The sequence below is a fragment of the Colletotrichum truncatum genome, assembly GCF_014235925.2.
Source record: "Colletotrichum truncatum strain CMES1059 chromosome Unknown Contig_0003, whole genome shotgun sequence".
Lineage (NCBI taxonomy): Eukaryota > Fungi > Ascomycota > Sordariomycetes > Glomerellales > Glomerellaceae > Colletotrichum > Colletotrichum truncatum.
Window position 1 is genome coordinate 2,039,979 of NW_027222400.1, and position 21,691 is coordinate 2,061,669.

General features: G+C 50.8%; 2 protein-coding genes across 2 annotated transcripts; both read left to right on the forward strand.

Moving 5' to 3' along the window:
* Positions 1 to 4,418: 4,418 nt before the first annotated feature.
* On the forward strand, positions 4,419 to 7,376 carry CTRU02_205443 (kinesin family protein; the record flags this gene model as incomplete). The annotated part of the gene is made up of 2 exons (XM_036722741.1): positions 4,419 to 5,214; positions 5,266 to 7,376. The coding sequence occupies 2 exons, from the start codon at positions 4,419 to 4,421 to the stop codon at positions 7,374 to 7,376; spliced, it is 2,907 nt and encodes a 968-aa protein (XP_036585638.1).
* A 5,116-nt stretch (positions 7,377 to 12,492) lies between these two features.
* On the forward strand, positions 12,493 to 14,349 carry CTRU02_205444 (uncharacterized protein; the record flags this gene model as incomplete). The annotated part of the gene is made up of 1 exon (XM_036722742.1): positions 12,493 to 14,349. The coding sequence occupies one exon, from the start codon at positions 12,493 to 12,495 to the stop codon at positions 14,347 to 14,349; it is 1,857 nt and encodes a 618-aa protein (XP_036585639.1).
* Positions 14,350 to 21,691: the final 7,342 nt, after the last annotated feature.

Genomic DNA, 21,691 nt, shown 5'->3' on the forward strand with positions numbered 1-21,691 from the left:
GTTTCTGCTGCTGAAAACCTGAAAGAAGAAAGAATTAAAAATAAAATAAAAAGACTATTTGAGCTGCAATGTGGAGTGCGAATACGTATGGCGCCCGTCAAAAGCAGCCTCGAGCAACTGAGATTAATGAGCCAGGGCCACGGCATGTTCTTCGAAATACGGCTTAGTGGAGAGCAAGCATCCAGACGACATTGGATGAGCAGGTGACTTGGGTGTAATGAACCATGGTGAGGCACTTGCGCTTCCGTGCTGTGGCGAAGGATTGGATGAGGTGCAGTAGATCCAAGTGCCAGACCCGTCAATTACGGACGTGCGGTTTGGAATGAGGTGCAGATGAGATTTGTCGTAGTGGAGGTCGAGACGCCGGGACGACTCACTGAGGTTATCTCGATGTCGGGGCCGCTGTCCGTAGTATCTGTACCACACCTCCGATTTTGTCACCGTGTTCTTCTAATGTTACGATTACCTAGGTAGGCTACTATTAGAGAAGAGATCTTCAGTCTCCAAAAAAGCGATTGATCAATTCGAATGAGGGACCTCCCAGGATTGGTGTGACGGCCTAGACCCTAGAGACTGTTGGAACCGGGTCACGTTGAGTCGTCATGCATTGGGCGAATGAGGACCAGCGGGGAGTGGGCGAGGCTGCAGCTAGCGTGCTCGCCGTCACACAGACTCGGACGCCATCGTGCGTCTTCTCCATCTCTGGGTCATGCTAGGCTTGCCGAGGACGGCTCCTGCTGCGGGTGCAGCAGATGATGGGCGTTATCGAGGTGCGCATGCGGCGTGCCTGGCCGATGTGCGCATGGGCACGCCACACATGGGAGCCCGTTGGCTGGAAGAGGTAGTGATGTGATGGCGTCCGGAAATTACAGCGTGGTCCGTTCATTTGTGGAGGGTTTCTGCCAATTCGCAGGCCATGTTTGATTGCGACCACGGTTGGCATTCTAAGTGCTCGGCCGACCTTTCCTATTTGCCGCACTCTGTCCAATTGCTGATCAAGTCATCTCTCGCGGAACCGGGCAACTGGCTTTTCCCCAATCGAATCGAGGGTCTTTTTCTTTTCTTTCTGTGTGGGACATGTCGGGAAACCAACGAGGGCGATGAGCGGGTCTAAAGATGATTGTCGGAGCCAAGCATTCGAGGCACGAGGCACGAGGCAGGAGGCAGGCCCCAGCTGCACACTTGCTGGCGATGGAGGTAGGCCGGTATCCGAGGTGTCGAGATCCGACGAGATGGATGAAAGACATGTGGCAAACATTGTCTCTCGGCGTGGGACGAGCAACCTGATGAGCAATGTCGAGCCACAATCGCAAGCACGCCGACAGCAGCTTTCCTGCCCAGGAACTGGATATGCGTGCAACAGTGGTAGGGTACGAGGTAGGCACATGTGCATACTGCTTTCTTGTCATCGATAAAGTGCCGTCTGGCCCAGTGAGCGACATGCTCACAAGCGTTGGACCGGGAGCGAGCCAATTTGGATTTGACAGCAGGGGTCCAGGAGAATGCAAGTATCTAGGTACCTGAAGAAGAAGTAGCGGCAAGGAGTCGGGCCACAGAACGACGCGGATTGTCTTCCGGTAAGGAAAGGGAGGCCATTAGCGTGTAGAGCTGTGGTGGGAGGTGTCGAATATGATCCAAGTGTCTGTGCGATCCTCACGATTAAGGGGTGCCGCAACAATGCCGACTACTTGAGATGCCTGTATCTCCCAGCTGCAGCGCGTACATCTTTGCACTAAGCTGGATAGGGACAAAACCCCTGTCGCGCCTAGGAGCTAGTCCTGGCAGAGAATGTGACAGGGGCACAATTTCTCCAAAGTCTGGGTACCAATTTGAAGATGGCCGGGCTAGTAAGGGAAACTTTCCGGGGTGGTACTGACGATGAGTGGTGCTGTGCTTTGGACAGGTCCTTTGCTATGTAGCATTTGGTTAGTAGTAAATTATTAGAGGAAGGCGAGGGATGGATGGAGAGAGAAAAGAGATTTCGCGGCTTTTTGTTATTTTTATTTTATTTTGTCCCCCATGTGCCGGTTTGATTTCAGGTTCTCCCCCTCCATAGCCTCAGAAGGGGACACCAACCAAGCTGGTCAGGTAAACTGAATTTTTTGGTCAATTTTGGCGTAGTAATGGATGGATGGGTGCAAGTGGAGGACAAGGAGGAGGAGGTGGAGGAGCAATGGGAGCAAACCGACCATCGATAGTTGGCCCAGTGAGGCCAGCCCTGGCAGCAGGAATCGGGGGACCAGAAGAGGAGGTAACGACACGGGCAGGGAGATGAGGAGCCCACGACAAGGGAACGTAGACGCGGAGTAAAAATCTCTATCCCTCGTCCCCTTTTGACCCAAACATTACCACCCGTTCTCCCTTCCATCCTTCGGAACGTTTGCTGGTTGGTGATCCAGAAGCGACTTGTTTTCCAGTAGCTTTCTTCTTCTTTTTCTCGATCACTTTCACCCTGCCACTCGTTTGTTGATACCTGTCGTTATCGTTGACGCGGATACCAAGAGATCGTCAGATTATCTATCCATTGGTTTGATATACATTGCGCAATTCAGTACTTTATCCGTACCCGTTGCCGGCATATCCACGCATAACTTTTTGTGGGGGTCTCACAAGCTCCCGTCCAGAAAAAGCAAGAGGAAGGGTAAAAAAGGGAAAGAAAAAAAAACGGTACGTACCCACACTCAACGCATCCCGTTACTGTTACCTGCCCTTCCAGATTGGCACTATCCAACGAAAGGAGGGAGGGAGCAGCGGCGGAGAGAAGAAGGAGGAGGAGGAGGAGGAGCAAGAGAGGCATGCGCCCTGGTTGCTTGTCATTCCCTCCCCTTTCAAGAACCAACAACGCGGCAACGCGCCTAACACGGAAAAGACCTACTACTTACTCACTGGGCGGGCAGGCCAGACTCAAACATACCATATCGCTCCCAACTTTACCTGACGGACCTAATAATCAGCCACTACTCTTCTTGCCTTCTCGGACACCAATTCCCATTTCCCACCACCTTACCATAGACGACACTAATCGCACCGAAACACACTTTTTATCACCACATTCTCTTTCAGCCTCTCCATTTTCTCGACCAGACCACTCCTTTTCATCTCACTTGTCAAAACGCAAACGCACACACATACAAGCCTTTTCGGATCCCACTTGACAGCAATTAGAACTTAACCCAATCTCTCTCGCTTCACTAGTAACCTTTTCTTTCCTACTGTGCCAAGCACCAACAGCTCAGTCGCTTGATTGAGACCTGCATCTTCTCTTTCCACGAAGCATCGGATCGCATCGTATCGGACCGAACATTTCGCTTTCAAAGGCATCAGACCTGCCGCAATTCAATTACCGCCCTCCGGCCGAATTTCTTACCGATCCCCATCTACGCAAACTTGTTTCCAGCTTCTCGGAGCTCAGACACCACGGCTACAGCGAATCCGCGCTCGCATATCCCACGCCCAGCGCTTTCGTCGAAACATTTCCACTGGACGAAACTCCACCCTGCCTACCTCCCGCATCCCGTTTTTGAGTTTCCCCGACCTGCCGCCCAATCTGAGTTCCCGTCGCCATCCTAGTCCTGCGACTTTAGCTGCGCGAGGCACCAGAGGCACCGTGCTCTCCAGTCAGACGAAAAAGAAAACCCACGCCGCACGCCGCCCGCTAGCGCAAGGAATACAGCTCGACGAAGAACCCACTACAGTCAGACCTTTGTTTTCCCTCCACACTTGGCCCAGTTAGAGGCGACAGGCTCGTTTAGGACAGCAAGGAGGCACTCCGCGAGACATACGAGTCTACTCCTTTACAGGAATCTTCCCCCCCCAAAAAAGTCTCGACGTTGGGCATTCCTCCTCCCATTCTTGGTCCACCACCAAACTACCACGGGATATCGCTCAACCACACCCACTACGATCGCGTAAGTAACTTGTCGCTTCCCTCCCTGCCACCACCCGTTCCGCCGCATGGGGGTTACCCTCATCGCTGGTTCACCTGCATGTCATACTTGACTTCTGTGCTCGCCGCTATGATTCCCATGATCCTGGTGCACTGACAAGCCTCCTGCCAGCAACACCCTCGAAATCCGATGAAAAATTCCCACGCCATCCTGCACACCCTCAACGCATAATAACGTTTCACACGTCCCTGGCTTTTAGAAGTATCCAACTTGCTGGGATACAAGCCTTTCGCAGTCCAGCTCCCCGTCGATTGCGGCCTTGGGACGAATCCCAACCACGCGAAGGAGATTCCTCGTTATCGACGTAATCAGTCTTTCGGCGATCACCCCCTTTCCACACTTCGAGTTCATGGACCGACCGACTTTTTGTCTGCTCCCGACAATATAGAAGGCGTTCTGCCCAAGTTTGGGACTCTTTTATCGCTTCGCAGAACACTCGGTTCAGGCTCCGCTTCTAGTTTTCCGGACGGAATGGCGACAACGCTTCCACGGCCGTCACGGCCATCAAATGGCCCACCATCTATGGCTCTGCCTGCTCTTCCTATCCCCAAGACCAGGAAAAGCACTGGAGGCATACCTTCTTCCAAATCCACCCCGTCTACGCCCAACCCCAAGAGTGGCCTTCGGGCACCCTCCTCGTCCACAACGTTCCTCCCTCCCACGACCCCCGCTCCCTCATCAGCACTCCCGCAACCGCGTGCGGTCTCTGCCATGAGCAATTCCTCTATAAAGACATTGCGCAAGACAGTGAGCATTAATTCATTCCCTCAGCCGCCTAGAGGCGACAATCGCGTCAACAGCCTACCACCAAGTCCACTGGGTACTGACTCTTCGCGGAATTCAACACGCAAATCAAAGGGCTCTACGACGCCGAGCTACTCTCATCTGAGCAACGGTGCTCCGAGCCTGTTGAACAACAATGCCGAGGGAAAGTCGATATCAAGTGCAAGTGTCCGAATGTCTGATGGCCTAATAAGTATTTCATCACCACCTCAAAGCAGGAGCTCCTCGGCACAGGATTCTTATTCAACTTCTGCGACGACGTATGACGACCCTCTTGATGGATCAGCGGCAAAGTCTTTATCTGACGGCACCATTGATAAGAGGGGTTCCAAGCTGGACGGTAAGGGTAATGTATTGGTGAGTGTAAGAGTACGACCAGACGCAGGCGGCAACGAGAACAACAAGACCGAAGGCGAATGGATGGTCGATGGGCGCAAATCTCTTGTTGCTTACAGAGGAAAAGAGGGCGGTGACTATTTCTATGGTAAGAGACACTCTTTTATCACCCGGAATTGGATCTAACAAGGCGTTTCAGACAATGTTTTCACGACGCATGACGACAACAGCAGAGTCTATGACTGCATAGCGAAACGCTTGGTACGTCGAGTGATGGAAGGCTATCACGGAACGGTCTTTGCATACGGCATGACTGGCACCGGAAAAACCTTTTCGATGCAAGGAACCGCCTCTTCACCGGGTGTTATCCCGTTGGCTATTACCGACATATTTTCTTACATCCGAGAAACTCCATCCCGCGAGTTTCTTCTCCGCGTCAGCTACTTGGAGATTTACAACGAAAAAATTCACGATCTACTCAGCATGTCCACCGGACCTGGTGCTGGGGCTAATAACGGACAAGAGGAAATCAAGTTGCGTGAAGACAGCAAACGTGGGGTCTATGCCAGCCCCTTGAAAGAAGAAATTGTGCAGAGCCCGACCCAACTTCTGAGGGTGATTGCTCGTGGAGACCAGGCGCGCAGGACGGCAAGCACCCAGTTCAATGCAAGGAGTTCTCGAAGTCATGCGGTAGTTCAGATTGTGGTGGAGAGTCGAGAGCGGATACCAGGAAACCCCGGAGGGGGCGACAGCAAGAGGTCCGCAATGTTGCCTGGCGGCGTGCGCGTGTCAACCCTCAGCTTGATTGATCTGGCTGGATCCGAGAAGGCTGCCGAGTCCAAGGAGCGGCGGACGGAGGGCTCACATATCAACAAGAGTTTGTTGACCCTTGGCACCGTTATCTCTAAGCTTTCCGAGCACAAAGACAAGGACGGGAAAGCGGCCGACAAGGATGGAAAACATTTGCCATACCGAGACAGCAAACTGACAAGGTTGCTCCAGGGTGCACTCTCAGGAGGCTCCCTTGTGAGTATTTTGTGCACCATTCAGATTGGCGCGGCTGGCAGTGCAGCATCCTCGAACTCCCATACCTCTGAGACCATCAACACCTTGAAATTCGCATCAAGAGCAAAGAACAACATTGTCAGCCATGCCAAGAGAGCTGAAGAGGCTCTCGGTGCAGGCGGCGACGGCGGGGCGAGAGTTCTCCTGGAGCGATACCGTATGGAGATCTTGGAGCTGAGGCAACAATTGGACACACAAGCCAAGGACAAAAATGCGAAACATGCCGAGGCAGAAAGGGCCCGAGACGCCGAGGAGGAGAAGGCCCGAGAATTAGAGGCAGAGCACCGGCATGAAGAGCAAATGCTCGAAATGCAGCTGGCCCGTACTGCGCTCAAGGAACGGATTGATCACCTTAACCGTCTGATATTGAGTTCCAAATCAATCGGCGTTAACGCAAGCGGCTCATACAGTGCATTGGGCATCCACACAAGGTCGTCCATGGCCTCGGTCAGGTCGCTGGCTACGTCAAGCGGCGGCAGGCCATTCCTCGAAAGAACAGCATCAATGACATCGGCGACATCGACAATCGGTCGTAGATCCAGCGGTCGATCAAGCGGCGGCAAGCGGGTTTCTAGCGGCGAGGCAGGCGTTATAACAGACGACGACAGCATCGGCGAATACGGAGATGGCAGCGCATCGTTGACAGCACAGAACCGCGCGTTGCAAGCCGACCTTGCGGACAAGACCAGATATATCCAGACACTGGAGAAGCGACTTATGCAGGCACGAAGGGCCAGTTCCTCGCGAACATCTGTTGGCTTCTCCGCCCCTAACAAAGGCATCATGGTGGGAGAGGATCATAGCGTATCGACTCTGCTGAGGGAGAAGGATTCTGAAATTGCAGAGTTGAGAGCTCGATTGGACGATAAAGATCGGATGTTGGCAGCATTGCGGTCTGCGGCCCGCTCTCGAGAAGTGGCAGAAGGCCCCACGGACGGCCGGGCGTCTGCGTTATACGAGCACAGCCCACCGCCATCAATGAACCCGCCTCCGGCACCTTCGAACCACCCGCTGACAGGCCCTCGCAATCACACCAAGAGCGTCGATGAGGTGAACAAGATGCTGGATGAGATGATTCAAGACCGCGTCGAAACTGGTCATATCGTGAGAGGCACTAGAGGAAGTGTTCGGGTTGCCAGTGAACGCAAGCTCGAGCCTCATCCAGAGCAATCGCTGAAGATGGAGCCTCTCAGGAAGACCGCTTCATTTGATGAACCCAGCAGGACGTCGGCAGTGGAGGCGTGAGGATTTTGTGTCGGGCGTCAAAGATTCTTTTTTTATTTTCTTACCGTTTGATTCTTGTCGTGAAAGGATGGGCAATTTGGGCAATGCAGGGTGCCTCGCCGTAGGCAAGGAAAGGCGTTTAGGGAGGGTCACCGTCGACCCTGTATTTTGGTTTTGTTCTTATACCCGGCAACTTTCTTCGAGAGGTCATCACATTCCTCGTTCTATTCGAAACCAGCCTCACCTGTCGGCCTGTTTTATTAGCGTGTTGATACGGGCAGTAGGGAGGAACTGGTACACGTTTCTTGTCACAATTAAACCATGCGACATTGGAGCATCGGGGCAGGTTAACATTTGGGCGGAAGAGTTTCGTGGGCGGCAGAAAAAGCGACGAGGTCTTTTAATGGCTTTAATATTGAGTAGATGATTGAGACGGATCATGTACATCAGAAAGGCAGGCCTGGTCAGCTAGCTAGTTACGGATGAGGAGCAACGAAAAAGAGAAGACTATGATCTATCAGATGCAGGTTTCCTTTCCAATGACGGCAAAATTCCCGAGTATCCCCTGATGCCACGGCTGGCGGCTTGCAGCATATAAATATGGAAAGAGGAAACATGAATTATTGGTAAGCCAAGGGTACGACGAGTCTTGAGCTCGGGATCGTGCATCCAGCATATTTAACACGGCAAACAGGTGTCTCAGGCTTCCTCTGCCCCATCTTTCTTTCTTAATTTTTGTTTTTTATTTTCATTTTGATGTCTGCAATCGCAACTAAGCGAGAAGCACGCAAGTCGCCTGACGAGACACTACTCCCTACCCTCTCAGTTGATGCTGCCAAATCTCGCTGGGAAAAAAAAAAAAAGGCCAGCCAGCCCAACAACCCAGTAGTAGTGAGATGGCCGGTTTGGCACAGGTCAAGATGCCCAGCCAGGCGGGCTGGGCTAGGGTGGGTCGGCATTCTAATCACATCTCATAAAAGAAGCTTTGACGGGAGCAGACGGACTTTGGGACGGTTCCCAGTACCGCAGTTTAAATGAAGAGTCTGTGTGGACGCGTGAGAGAGTGCGTGTGTGTGGTTGAAGGGGTCTACTCTTTTCCCATTTAACAGCGTGAGAAAAGGAGAGGGGGTTCCGGGACCGACAGGGCTGGGGGGATGCTATGGTGGCTACGTAGAAAGCCGAACCTACTGCTAGGTGCGAACTGAAGGAGCTTAATTTTTTAGTCCCCGACGACTTTCTTTTTCATTCGCGCGAGATGAAAGCCGAAGCGGAAGCGGAAGTGAAGGGTAGGAAAGGCGCAAACGGTTTTACTGGTTAGGGGGGAAAGGGTTGGGTAATCGTAGAGCGCCACGAGAAAGGGTGCGGTGCACGGCCGTTTTGCGCACGGGGACGGGGGCGTGGGCGGGTTTAATGTGATGACGTCCAATTTGATTGCTAACTGGTCAAAGACCATTTCTTCTCCCAAGGTTTCCTTCGTGTGTTTGGACGATCATGATGAATGGGAAGAAGTTTGCTGAAAGTTATAAAATTTTTGCCCTAGGAAGTTCCCGTGAGGGAGGTCCTAATGATTGGACTTGAGTTGTGTTATGGTGCGCTGTCTCGTATAACAGACGAACAGTGCTGATCTTTTGGTCATTGAGAGTTTTGCCTGGGTTGGACGGTAGTAATTGCGTTTGCAAATCTTTGTATTTGCGGCGGCATTCTCGACGGGAATGCCTCGTGTCATTTCGCTGGCGGGACGACATGTTGTTGCAATTGACAACGTGGGCCAAAATGACAATCCATTCGTATATGGCAAAGTAAATTGAAGTAGTCCCCGTTTGCAATAGCGATCTGCAGAGAATGGGACAAATATCATTCTAAATGAGCTTGGACCTGCTGCCCATTTCCACTTTCTGTTTCTGTGCCTGACTCTTGTCACAAGGTTGACGATGTCATGTCTGGAGTGGAGGAAGCGAGCGGTTGTTGCTCGCTCGATGTGGTGCAATCCAGGAACGCGCCCGGTGGTACGATGATTGTACGGTTAACCACATCTCTCACAACGACTGTGTCCTCGCCTATTCCTCTTCTTCCTTCTTCTTGCGTTTTGCGCTTCTCCGGCCCCTTCGCACTTCCTTCAGAACTTTCAAACGAAACCAAGTCGAATTAGGACGGGATTCCGCGGGCGCATGAGCAGATTTTCTCTCACTGTTCTTGTCAAAGTTCATTTTCGGCACCGGTCTAAATTGAGGACTCCAGAAAGGGGTCGTGGCAGGGGTTATAATTCTCCATCTCTGCCGTCCACGTGCTGCATCCTGAATTGGGATTCTCTAACCATGACATCTTCACCTTTTTCGGCCCCCGTAGGAACGACGGGGGCGGCGGCAACTGTTGGGGGCAATAGGGAGGGGACTTCGGATCACAACTGTCAGATGAAACGCAGTTATACTGAGTAGATTGGGGAAATTGTCCTTCGGAAGATTTTTTTTTCTTTCTTTTCTTTTTCTTTCATCTTCTAACGGATTGCGGGACCACTTTGCTCGGCGACGAGCCCTTTAGGCCCTTGCGAGTACGCGCTGTTGATGATGACTTGACGGTTGGGCCTTTACAGAGAAGGAAGTGATTCCCGTCTTAAAAGACAGGTATGGAGATGCAAGTGGTGAAGGTCCAATTAGAGGAAAGCTAGCGACTGCAATCAGTACGCCTAAAGTAGCAGGGTGGGGCGGGATGTATATTGATTGGCTGTAATCCAAGAGGGGCGGATCTCTTCCGAAAGCCCCTGCTGCATTTGCGCCTTTCCCTCAGAAACCCTTGGCTCTGAGTGGCTGCCTCATCGTCTGCCTCTCGAGCAGCCCCCCCGTGATTCTGAAACGTTCTAAATCGTGACTGGCGACCTCAAGTGGTGGGGAATATGCGTTACCCTTGCATCACCGGCTTCCCTTTTGGGCTCTCTACCAACCCCTGGACCCCTGCACGGGTGTTGCAGATGCTCACTATTTTTTTTTTTTCCCCCTCTCTTCCACTCGTCTCCCTCTGCTTTGCTCCAGCGGAGCTGATAACAGTTCGATGATGAGGCCCTTCTATCAGGGGGTCCTTGTTGAGGGACGCTTGTCGAGTTGTCCGTCTGTCCACTTCTTTCCGCCGTGGTCCAACTTTTCTTGCAACAGCGCAACAGCGAATACAATCCAGTTGGCCCATCCACGCCCCTGGGATATTGCTCGCTTCCCTTATTTTGGGGGCAGGGCTCTGATTTTGTTCGTCACCAAGGGATCGGCTTTGGGTACGACGATCCCGTGAGGATCTTGCTTCTTTGGGCTTCAGCATTGGGCAGATGGCTACGCCGATGAGTAGCTGACAAGATGAGGGGACCTGAAGATGAGGGGAATCCCTGATCTGAGTTTTTCTATTCAGAGGTCGATCATGATGCTGGAAGAAACCCGACGAGCATGATCCGCGCGTGCATTAAGTGAGCGACGGCACTCCCGTACAACGCACTGCCACACGGGTGCTTCGGTCCATGTTTTCGCTGGTTCAGATGCCCATCGTCATTTGTAGAGTAGCCGTCTCGCGGCTTTTGTTGGTCCAACGGTGTTGTTGCACCAGGGGGTGGGGGGTCCGGGGCAGGAAGTGTAAGACATTATAGACGATCTGGCTGAATGGGATGTTTTTAACTACCACGGCTTCGTCCTTTGTCACAAACATGACGCCTTCCCAACATCCAAGTTTCTTTTGGGTTGCTAAAACACATCCACGAGACCAGAAAAAGCCAGCTCGACAGCTGACAGATACTCTATTCCACGGACGCCGGCGCTACATCTTTCGCACGGCTTGCTTGACACAGCTCGATACCACCTCCGGAGCTCTGACACCTCTTGTCCTCCCATCTCCCGCCCTTCCCCATCCGCCCATCCTTCGGCCCATCTTTGCTGTTGGCCTAATTCACTAAACCCCCTCACCCTCGCCTCCGCTTCCCTCCCCCTCCCCCCTCCTCCTGTCTCGTCTCGTCTGTAAAACCGGGCATTAAATCACAAAGGGCCGGACGAACAAGCCCTTTCGTCCCATCTTCCCCTTCGCTTCCGTCCAATTAACTTTCAGTACCACACTCCTCTTCCTCGTCTCGCTGCCACTGGTCTGGCATCGGATAGAGCTTGCAAGACCAAAAGAGGAACACGGAGCCCTGGGCCCAGGTACCTCACCAAGTTGTTGCATTGTTGCAAACAATATACCACAGACTAGTCGAGACAGACGGACTGCAACACATGCAAGCGCGCATGCGAAGTCACCAAGTCTCGGTGAACAAGTCTCCAGTCCCTGGCCTCTTCGTCTGCATCCCGGCCGAAGCAGCGAACGCGGTACAAGTTGCTCCGGACAAGCACAAACTGATGCAGCGCTGCAGCTCCTTGTATTCGGGCTCTTCCCACCTCAACCCTGGTCTCTGATGATCGCCGCCAAGACCCACCACCAGTCATTTACTTCACGCAGTTCATCGCACTTTTCGTCCTCTTTGGTCGTCCCCGAGCGTACCCTTCACTGCGTTTCCTGCTAAAGTTCAAGCAAGGGGCCCATTTCCCTTTTTGTTTTCGTTACCGCTTGATCCCTTGAAGCTGCTGCAGCTGCTACCCTGAGCTGCCAAAGGCGGAGAAAAAAATAGGTTGAGAGCTGTCGGTCGAGTCTACAACTACTTCATCCCCCCGCCATCCCCGGTCACATCAACTTTCTTCTGTCTTTTCCTACTCTTCTTCGACCGACCGCGCCACCGGCCTTGGTCTCGTGCTGTACGGAAACGCAGAGGCTGCATTGCTCGCCTCCCCTTGCGCTGACCACCGCATTGCCGCCTGCACTCCTCGATTTCTCCTCTGTGCGACCGTTGCTGGAACCTTTTTATTATCATGAACGCTTCCTAGAAGGAAGAAGAGAACACCCACCGTCCATGACCTAACAACCTGGCTCGACGCCCACCGACGCTCCTTAACTACATTGTCGAAACCCGCCCGATATTCTCTTCTCGGAGCTTCAACTTCCTTACTAGAGCTCCAGTATATTTTCTGAAAGATACCCCCCTTGGTTCGATCCGTGTTAGTGGGCAAACGACCAAAACGAGTCCACGACCTTTCTACTTCTTAAAGTATCACCATTATCATCACCAACATTGCATATAATGCGAGCAAAAATGCCGGCCCCTTTGGACCTTAGCAAATCCAAGCTGTCGATATCCGATCCTCGGATGAACCTACGAAGATCAGCCTCACACACCAACTCCAACTGGGAAAAGGTTCCTCTGTCTGCGACTTCAGCCCGCTTCAGCTTCAACCACCTCCTCTTCTCATCTCCGCCACCATCCCCAAGTTTACCGGCCCTCATCACGCCGCCCAGAAAATCACCCATCCACCCTCGACCCAGCCGTGTATTCCGCCTAACCTTCTGGACCGCTTTTGCGGTTCTGCTGCTTTACTTTGCGACCTTTCCCTTTCGAACCGGCTTTGGCGTACCGACGCTCAACCTGTCGTACCTCTCGAACCACGATGACTTTGAAATGGTTGGGCAAGATGACTTGCCTGACTTTCCCACACCTATTGTCATTACCGACCGAAATGGGAATTCCAAGTGGACAGTATCGATTCCCCCGAGCTACGACTTCCCTCTTTCTGTGAAGGAGTATGGGGAGATGTGTAAGAAGTGCAGGGAGGTCGCTGCACGCGTCAGGGACATGCGCCATCGTACCCAAATTCCCGGCCAGAACCTCTTGAGCGCCGAGGCTCCGAACGACCCGTACTTTGTCGATGTAGCGGAAGCTCAACAGTCCGGTCTTCTCCCAGAAGTTACTGACAAATGGCCGAGCAAGGGTCAGGGCCGGGATGGAGCCTTGGTCGGAGAGAATAAGGACTCGCTAGTTGAGAAACCTTTGTGCCACAGTTCGATGACTTTCATACTGGAGACGGCAGATGCTGGCATCGGACACACAATCATGCAACTCTGGACCTTTTACGGGCTTGCTCAAAGGCAACGCAGGGCCTTCTTCATTGATGACTCCCGCTGGGCCTACGGCAAGTACACCGACCTCTTCCAAGCGCCTCCGGTTCCTAACTGCCGACCTCCTCCACGCCATGAGATGATTCCCTGTCCGCCCAGCGCTCGCCATCTCGTTGTCACCTCCGAGACCACCAAGGAGATGTGGGCCAGCTCCCTTGCCAAGCCCCATTCCGACTTCCGAGCGCAGGATGAGGATGGCCTGAAAGAGCTTTTTGATCTCGCGCATGAGGGCTACCGAGCTCTTTACTATCTTAACAAGGATGACAGCCAGTACGTCACCAAACGAGTCAAGGAGATCAGGACCAAGGCGCTCTCGGGAGATGGAAACTCCAATGGTCTCGTAGTCGGGGTTCACGTTCGACACGGCGACTGTCACCCTCTTGAGTATCAGTATCGCGGCACATACATCCCAATGGAAATCATTGCCAACCGCGCCCAGGAGGTCATTACCACCAACTACAACGGCACTGGCAAGGACGGCAGCGATGACGAGCACGCCAAGCGAAAATCGTTCATTGTCCTCGCCTCCGACGATCCGACGGTCTATGACTCTGAGGATTTCAAGGGCTCAATGCGTGCGCAGGAGCAGATTCGCTTGGCCTCGAAGCAAGAGGTTCACAAAGCCGCGCCCGATAGACATGTGATGCACCACTTCGAGGACGAGTCTTTCGGCTGGGAAGGTGGTTTTTTCGCCGCCATGTTCTGGAACCTAGGCCTGTCGTCGATGAGCGCTTCCAATGCCGCGACGGCCAAGAACAAGCAGTTGGCCCCATCGGCCGAGACTCTGCGTCTTCGTGGCTACATTGGCCGCGCCTACATGATGGATCTTGCTGTGCTGGCGGGCGCAAGCGATGCTGTCATCTGCACTGTCAGTTCCATGGGCTGCCGCCTTCTGGCCGTCATGATGGGCTGGGAGAAGGCCATGGAGGCACAAAATTGGATTAACGTTGACGGTCCCTACGGATGGACCGGTATCTCTCTCTGACTGCAAACTCCAAAGCAAATTTTTCCTGCGTGAACACGCGGGAGTGTTTGGCTCGCAGACCGAGTCATTGGAAAAGCATACCGCATCTACTTCATATGCATGGTTTCAGGTGTACGGCGTCAAAAGCGAAGGCAGACATCTTGGGTTTTGGTTTTTTTTTTCCCCTTTCTCTCATTTCTTGTATATGTTCACTTGGACTTGATCCTGCTCCAACCTTTTTATGGGATTCTACAACAACAAAGATACCTCTGCAGCTGGTGTTGCATACCAGACAACAAAACCGGCATTGCGCATGCATCGAGGCTGATAACAGATAAACAGCCAACGGTCGTTACTGCTACATCTAATCAAAATACGAAAACTCACAAATATCCAAATACCAAACATCAATCACAGCCGAAGGCGCAGTTCCGAAAGAACAAGCGCATTCGAGATTAGCTAGGAAAGCAAGAATAAAATAAAAAAAATCGTTATTTAAATAATTTAAATAAGTATCGGCATTATATTTTATACAGTGACAGGACTATGACCCCCTGAGATGCGTTTCTTACGTGTGGTGTAAAGACATTACCACCAAAGATAGATTCGCTCCGTGTGACAGCGTCAAGTATGCTTGCTACATACCTTCCTTGCAAGCTAAGTCATCTTTCCAACCTTGAGGGTCATAGAGCAGCCTCTTGACCCCCCCTCCGATTGTACAAATACCCCAATACCGTATGTAATTGGACACGCCATCTACACAAAGTATTTACTAGTCTGTCACTCCTATGTTACAAAGTACTAGTCATGAGCTAGGATTGTCGTATGCCACACAGTCTAGTTTCAAAGGCTCGCACATGTGCCACGCTAACGGGTGTAAGTAGCAGAAGCAGCCAGGCCGCCGCTCAAAGTTGCGCAACGGGTGGTGCGACTTCGTCCCATGCAGCTATTTGATAATATCTAGGAAGATACTTGCATGCTGTATCTCTTCTACGATGATGAACTAGCATGACTAATTTCCTATATTGTCTTGTAGACGTGCCCCACAGGGCATCAGTAACTCTAACCAAGAATATAATATATCAAAGACGATAGATGGGTGACTACTAGAGCCTAACTCGTAATAGTTTCTGCCGACAAGCGGTTTATATACCCCCTTTCCCGAAGAAACGTTTCCCTCTTTTTTTTTCCTACTCTAGATTGAGACTTTACTTCTCTGTTTCAGTGTAGCATGGAACGAGCCTAGTACCCTCATGTGTAAGAGAAGCTATCACCCAAAATTATTGGATACTAAGTTCACTTGAGTCAGGTGTTGAATTAGTAGGGACAGTCGGAAATTTCCATCCACAACTTAGTCATGTTAACAAGTGTGATACATGTCAAGTGGGTGGTTAGACGCGCTTTAGAGGCGATACCTACTGCGTTGGCTAAGATCTGGACGTAACAGCTTTCCGCAGTAGCTATATTGCCCGGAGTGATGAAGGTAGCGACAAAAGTGGTCAAAGCAGCAGGGAAAGTGATGGATTCTAGATACGAATGGCTGAGCTAGCAGTTGTTCTCCAGTGCTTGAGTTGCGTACTGGTGTACACTTGTATATGTACGCTCAACATGCCTGCCACCTTTGACTTTAGCAATCTCTTTCTCGTCACCGTTCATAAAATGACCCCCCCTCTGGCAACTAACATCCCAGGTCGTAGCGTCACACACACCCGCCTTTAACAACTACCATCGAGTTGAGGGACGTAGACACCCCTGAACCTGTCCGATACCATCAGGTTGCAGTTTTGATCGGATCTGACATTCATACGGTTGTTGAAGGCGCCACCATTTATAGCAAAGGATTGGGAAAAGCCTTTCTGGACACATCCGCCACCGACGTTGCGGGATGTAGCGACCTCTCTGATCCAAAAGTGACATCCGCCTCCTTGTGCTAGCGCTAACGCAGGGAGAAGAGGAAGGATAAGGGTGGAAATATGCATTTTTTTGACTAAGACGTATTAGAGTCAGCGTTCTGATGGAGTAAAAATGGGGGAAAGGAAAAAGTATATTTGAAGCTTACTTCCTGAAAAGCGAGGTGACGGTATAGAAACGAGAGTTGTGCAGGAGACAAGTAGTATACAAAGATTAAGATGTTATATTCTATCACGAAAGGGCTTTACAAGCCAGTTTAAATACCTATACCAGGAGATTCAAAGTTCTACGTAGTTTGGCACTAGCTGCAGATTAATTAACATATAACTGGCGTGGATGCTGCTGAATCGCTGTAGTCGACAGGCAAGGACCGTATAGGAGGAGATGAACTATACGCCAAGACCAAAACTCAATTTTTAATCACAAAAGGGCTTTATAGGTGGAATTGCTTGAGATGGTTAGGTTTCTAAGAACTTGGGACTAGCTGTAGGATGCATTTAATTAAGAATTAGCATGGTTTCTGACTCGCTGTAGACTATTGCGAAAGGGAAAAGCGAAAGCGAGGGATGAGACGGTAGAGTGTATCTGTGACTTGACGTTAGTGAGCGTCAGCTCTAGACTGCCCGCCAGGCTAATCTACATAGTAGGCCGAGATTGACGCGGAACAGTACGATATGGAAAGAGCTAAGTCGGTTTTTGGCTGATCCAAGTATAAGAGGATAGGATTACAAACCACTTCATGTTAGTTAGGGCCTCCATAATGACCCAGTGCTATCAAAAATCCCTCAATTTCCGAGCTCCTTTCCCAAGCCGATAGCCTCATAGGCCTCCTCGTCTTCAGCCAGGCTATCCCAGGCTAGCGGGTAGTTCTCGTCACCCTGGCAGGGTAATGTAGTGAGGGTCATAGGATACAAACCACCTAGGGCCTTCAGGGACAAGCCAGACATCGCTGAGTTGAATCACGGAAGGTGTGCCTTGCAGGATTGAGTGAGCGTGCCAAGGTCAGGCGTTACTATCTCTGAAGGCGCCAAAGGTAGTCCAGGCCGCGGTAATGAAGCCCACGGAATACTTGATGTCGAACATGATGGCGGTGGTGGAGCACTGCTTAGGATGGGTAGCCTTGGCGTCGAGGAGCATGTCAGCAGACTGGATCCGAACGGCTTTGGAACCGATTATTCCGCGGAAAACGATAGCACTGTTGGGTTGCAGCAGCGGCACTTAAGATGAAGCGCCGGTGCTGCGGACGGTAACTCCCGTAAGAACCCCTTGAGTGCCGCCTCTTCCCCCTCCCTCCCCTTCAAGCCAAAGCTGTCGTTAAAACCCAGGAGGCATGAGGCCACAACAAGACTGTTAATAGGATACTCGTGGTTGAAGATGTTGGTAGTAGGCTATGTATTCGCCGAATAAGATATTCCAGTTCTCGGCGGTCTATAGACCGTTCGTGCTGAGAGGTTATGGGTGTTATATATTACCGCGAACGAGTGGGTAATTACGGTAAATATTGAGTGCAACGGCAAATCTTGTTCTAGAATGAAGATGAAGACAAGATGGGAGAAGCATTAGACTAATTCTTGGCAAGTTCGAACGACATAGCTAACGATCATGGCCGCTGCCAGCACCGCACAAGACACCGACCACTGCCTTGCAGGCCCCTACGTCTAAACTGGCTTGCGGAGTCGCTTGATAAGATTCCTGGCAGGTTTGTTTGATCCAATGTTTCTGAAGAGAGATAAGGTGTAGTAAGTGATGTTTCTGTTTTTTCAAGTCACACGTAGACCCAATATTCTCAAGAGAACTGCATAATATTCCATGAAGATCTTAGCTAATGTCAGCATGTGTATACTACCTAGTAAGTACCGTGTACGTGGTGGGAACTCTAAACTGACCAATTCACCGTTGAAATAGCCGGAACTCCAGCTTGAAGTGGCTCCGTCGCCAGCAGACCTGCCGGCAGCCAAACAGGCGGTTATAAGTTCCGCGGTCACTTCTCCATCACTTTTGCCAGAAGTTCTTAGAAATCAGACATAAGAACAGACACCGTTTTCCCCTCAATAGCTTATCCTACTTCCTGATACCCTTGTGATCCCAACAGTCACAGAAGCAAATATATCTAGAATCAGTGACTAGCATCGCTCCTAAACAGGAAAATGCAGGAGCAAATGCGCCAGGTACGGTGGACTTTCGATTGCACTGTCATTGTGTTTCATTGTGAGCTCATTACAGCAGCTGTATACTTCGTAATATACAAGATACTTACGACAAGATAGCTACGGCCAGGTTTTTTCTCTTTTGGATCATGATTGACCACATCAGGTAGACGTTAGCAGCTGGATTTTCCCTCACTACTTGAAGAATAAGTATCGGAGTATATAGAGGAAGGTAAGTTTTCTCATGACTATGGCCTCAAATGGTGTGAGTTGCATTGATACCCATGGTACGCCTTCTTTATTCGCTCCAAGTTCAACCACGTTTTACGCTCCCTGGGCTAGGGAGGAAACAGGCTTGGAAGGCCACTGGTGACATTAGCCGGTTGCCGCTGTATATACTCTCGACAGAAATGAAAGTTCTAAAGAACCTTAGTATGACATTACAATGATAAATTGCGAGATTCAGTCTTATGTCCAGACAATATCCATCCACCTTAGAATCAAAGAGGAAAATTGATCCGGGTCAAAGCTGTGAATGAGGGTGCGCAACGCAAGGCTCGCTTAACAAGGACATGTCTGCCCACAGCAGTCGTCCATCCCCTCGCGTGTTCGGCTGGAGGAGAATAGAATTGGTGAGTGACATGTATTGGAAATTATGAGAGATGTTAAACCCTGGGAGCTAGTGAGTAGTGCTGGTCAATATCCGACAGAACATCGAGTCATCCTAGATTACAAAATAACCAATCCGATAAGACAGGTGCTTCTTATTCAGGGGGCCGCAAGTGACAGTAATACTTGACAGATATTTATACTAGATAAAAAGAGGAGATTAAAATAGTCGGACTGGATATACCTCGGTAGCTCTTGGTAAGCTCCCCCATATTCTGGTTTCTATCAGAAAGTCAGCTCAGTCTGGTTCTGAAGAGTCATGCGGCGAAGGCTTGCTTGGTTCCTCGGTAACCTACGGGATGTGGTCGCCAACCTGGCGATGTAGGCTTGGGGTGAGGAAGGCCTTCGCAGCCTTGATTGTGGTTACACGCATATGGAGATTGCGTGCTCGCCGTGATAGACACGCACATTTGTTCTCCGTGAAAGCACTGCCTTACGATACTTTGAATGGCTTTTCTTTTCTTCAATTTATTGTTGCATGTTTGACATTTCCGAATCATTTTGCCGGCTCTACAGTGTCTGATTATATCCTGGTTACCCGAGACTGAGAGTCACTTGTCATTTTACTACTCGAAAGATATGCGCACAGGAACAACGGGAAAGGCCACCAATCACTTGGAATTCTTGTAACCAAGATCTTTGTACGGCCAGGTATGTGTCAGTGTCTTCATTCAATTCTAGGTACTCATGTCTCACAACTCTTAGCTTCTGGTCTCCATCCTCTTTCACTATCAAGGTCTCAGTCCCAAAAAGCCAACACCACCAAGCACAATGACCCATTCCACAGGGACTGCTTATGAAAGTCATACCTGGGAAGACAGCTTACAGATTCGGGGCCGAGTTTGGTTGTGGACTTTCAGAATGATTGGACAGGAGACGAAAAGGTGATGTGTTTGGAAATAAGCAACCTTTCAGGCGCTGTGAGGCTAGGAAATTTGAAGTGTGAGTAACAGGATCTCGGCTAGATGCCAGCCCTTTATACTCGGATTGCTGTAGCTTTGCAAAGGTCTCAGTGCCTTACTTATGTAGGTCCTAGGGTACGTTACCGGGCAATTGTTAACATTCCAAAATCTTGAGCGAGTACATGTCCTCCGAAACTGCACTTACTAAGCAGTCATCTGGGAGACCTTGAATCAGCATGTACGAATGATCATGCTTGAGATGTTGTTGTCCTACCGCTGAGACCATTCAACTGTCCTGTTACGAAACAACTCATAAACCTAGATATGGCATGGCATGCCCCTAGGTTGTGTATAGACAGCAGCCAAGCTTGCCCTTGACCTAGACTACGAGGCAAGACTACTACAGGACCCTTGTAAGAGATCCTGTCTGTGGCTTGGATCAATAGCATCTGTGACCCTATCAGCCTCACGCGGGTCAACCAGTTAGCAAGCTAAGTCTTGCTTGCAAGATGTACAAGAGGCAAGTAAAGCCAGCCCCTGGGTCAAGAGCAGTAGACCCGTATAAAGGCAATGCCATGCTTGTCCGGTCGACATCTACCCTGTAATAAAAGCCCAGAGCGTCGCTTTCTAGGACATCACTGCAGGGGTTTTGTCCGTTACCCCGCCAAGCAGGGGAAAGCTGATCCGCCAACGCGGGGCGGCCTCCGTTATGAGATCTCTGATCGTTGATATCACTTTGTTTCCCGGGCAGAACCCAAGCTTCTCTGGCGACACGTCTCAACCGCGTTAAGTAAATGTTTTATGGAGTGAAAAGCGGGCTGAACGGTGTGAGCTGGCAGTAGCAAGCACCCGAGGCCGAGGGTGGATATGCCTGAAGCATCGACAGACCCGGTCGTATGGGGTTTACAGCCTCTCAAAGTGTGTCAAGGAGAACGAATGCGACAACAGGTTGAGAACTGCTAGTCATGTCGATAAATTATACAGAAAGGTCAGTTCGGCTGTGCTGCGGAGCAGCAACCAGGAAATATTATTTTTCAAGGTGTTGTTATGGCTTATGCTGACATACGGATTGCTTAATCCGCACTGTTGAACAGGAATGGCGGGACAGGATACCATCATAACTTTTGATATAGTGGACGAATATTCAAACCATGTAGAGCTGAAGACATGTTGAAGAAACTTGCAGCCTCATCTAAAACATACAGTAACCCTTGCAACGACGTGGCGCAGGTCGGGATGGTGGTGAGGTTGTTCTTAGCATTAGGGGCGGCATCATCCTTCGAATTCTTATTCGGGTTGGCAATGAGGCACACATGAGTGGTCAGATTTTGCGTACTTGTTCCTGCCTCGGGGAGATTCGCAGATTTTCCGCCATCAGGCGACTGGGGTAGTTTCAGCGAATTGAAGGAACAATAGGTTGGAGCTCCTTGGCAAAGACTGGTGACAAAGTCCCTCCAACTGACGACAAAGCAGAGCAATTTCGAAGTGGCTTCATGGCACCGAAAGGTGGTTTCTCTAGTTCTCAGTGTTGCGCATCTATCGAATCATTCCCACCATCTACTTCTGGATTAGGAAATGAAAGCCCCCTCTATACGAATACGAATGGCGGCTCATTGGCTAGAGGCTGGAGCCACCCATTGGCCCATTCAACCCCTGTTCCCGATTTTCTGGTGCCATGCAACCTAGAGCAACATGCATCAAGGCATGTGGATATGGATGGGCCAGGGGAAGAGG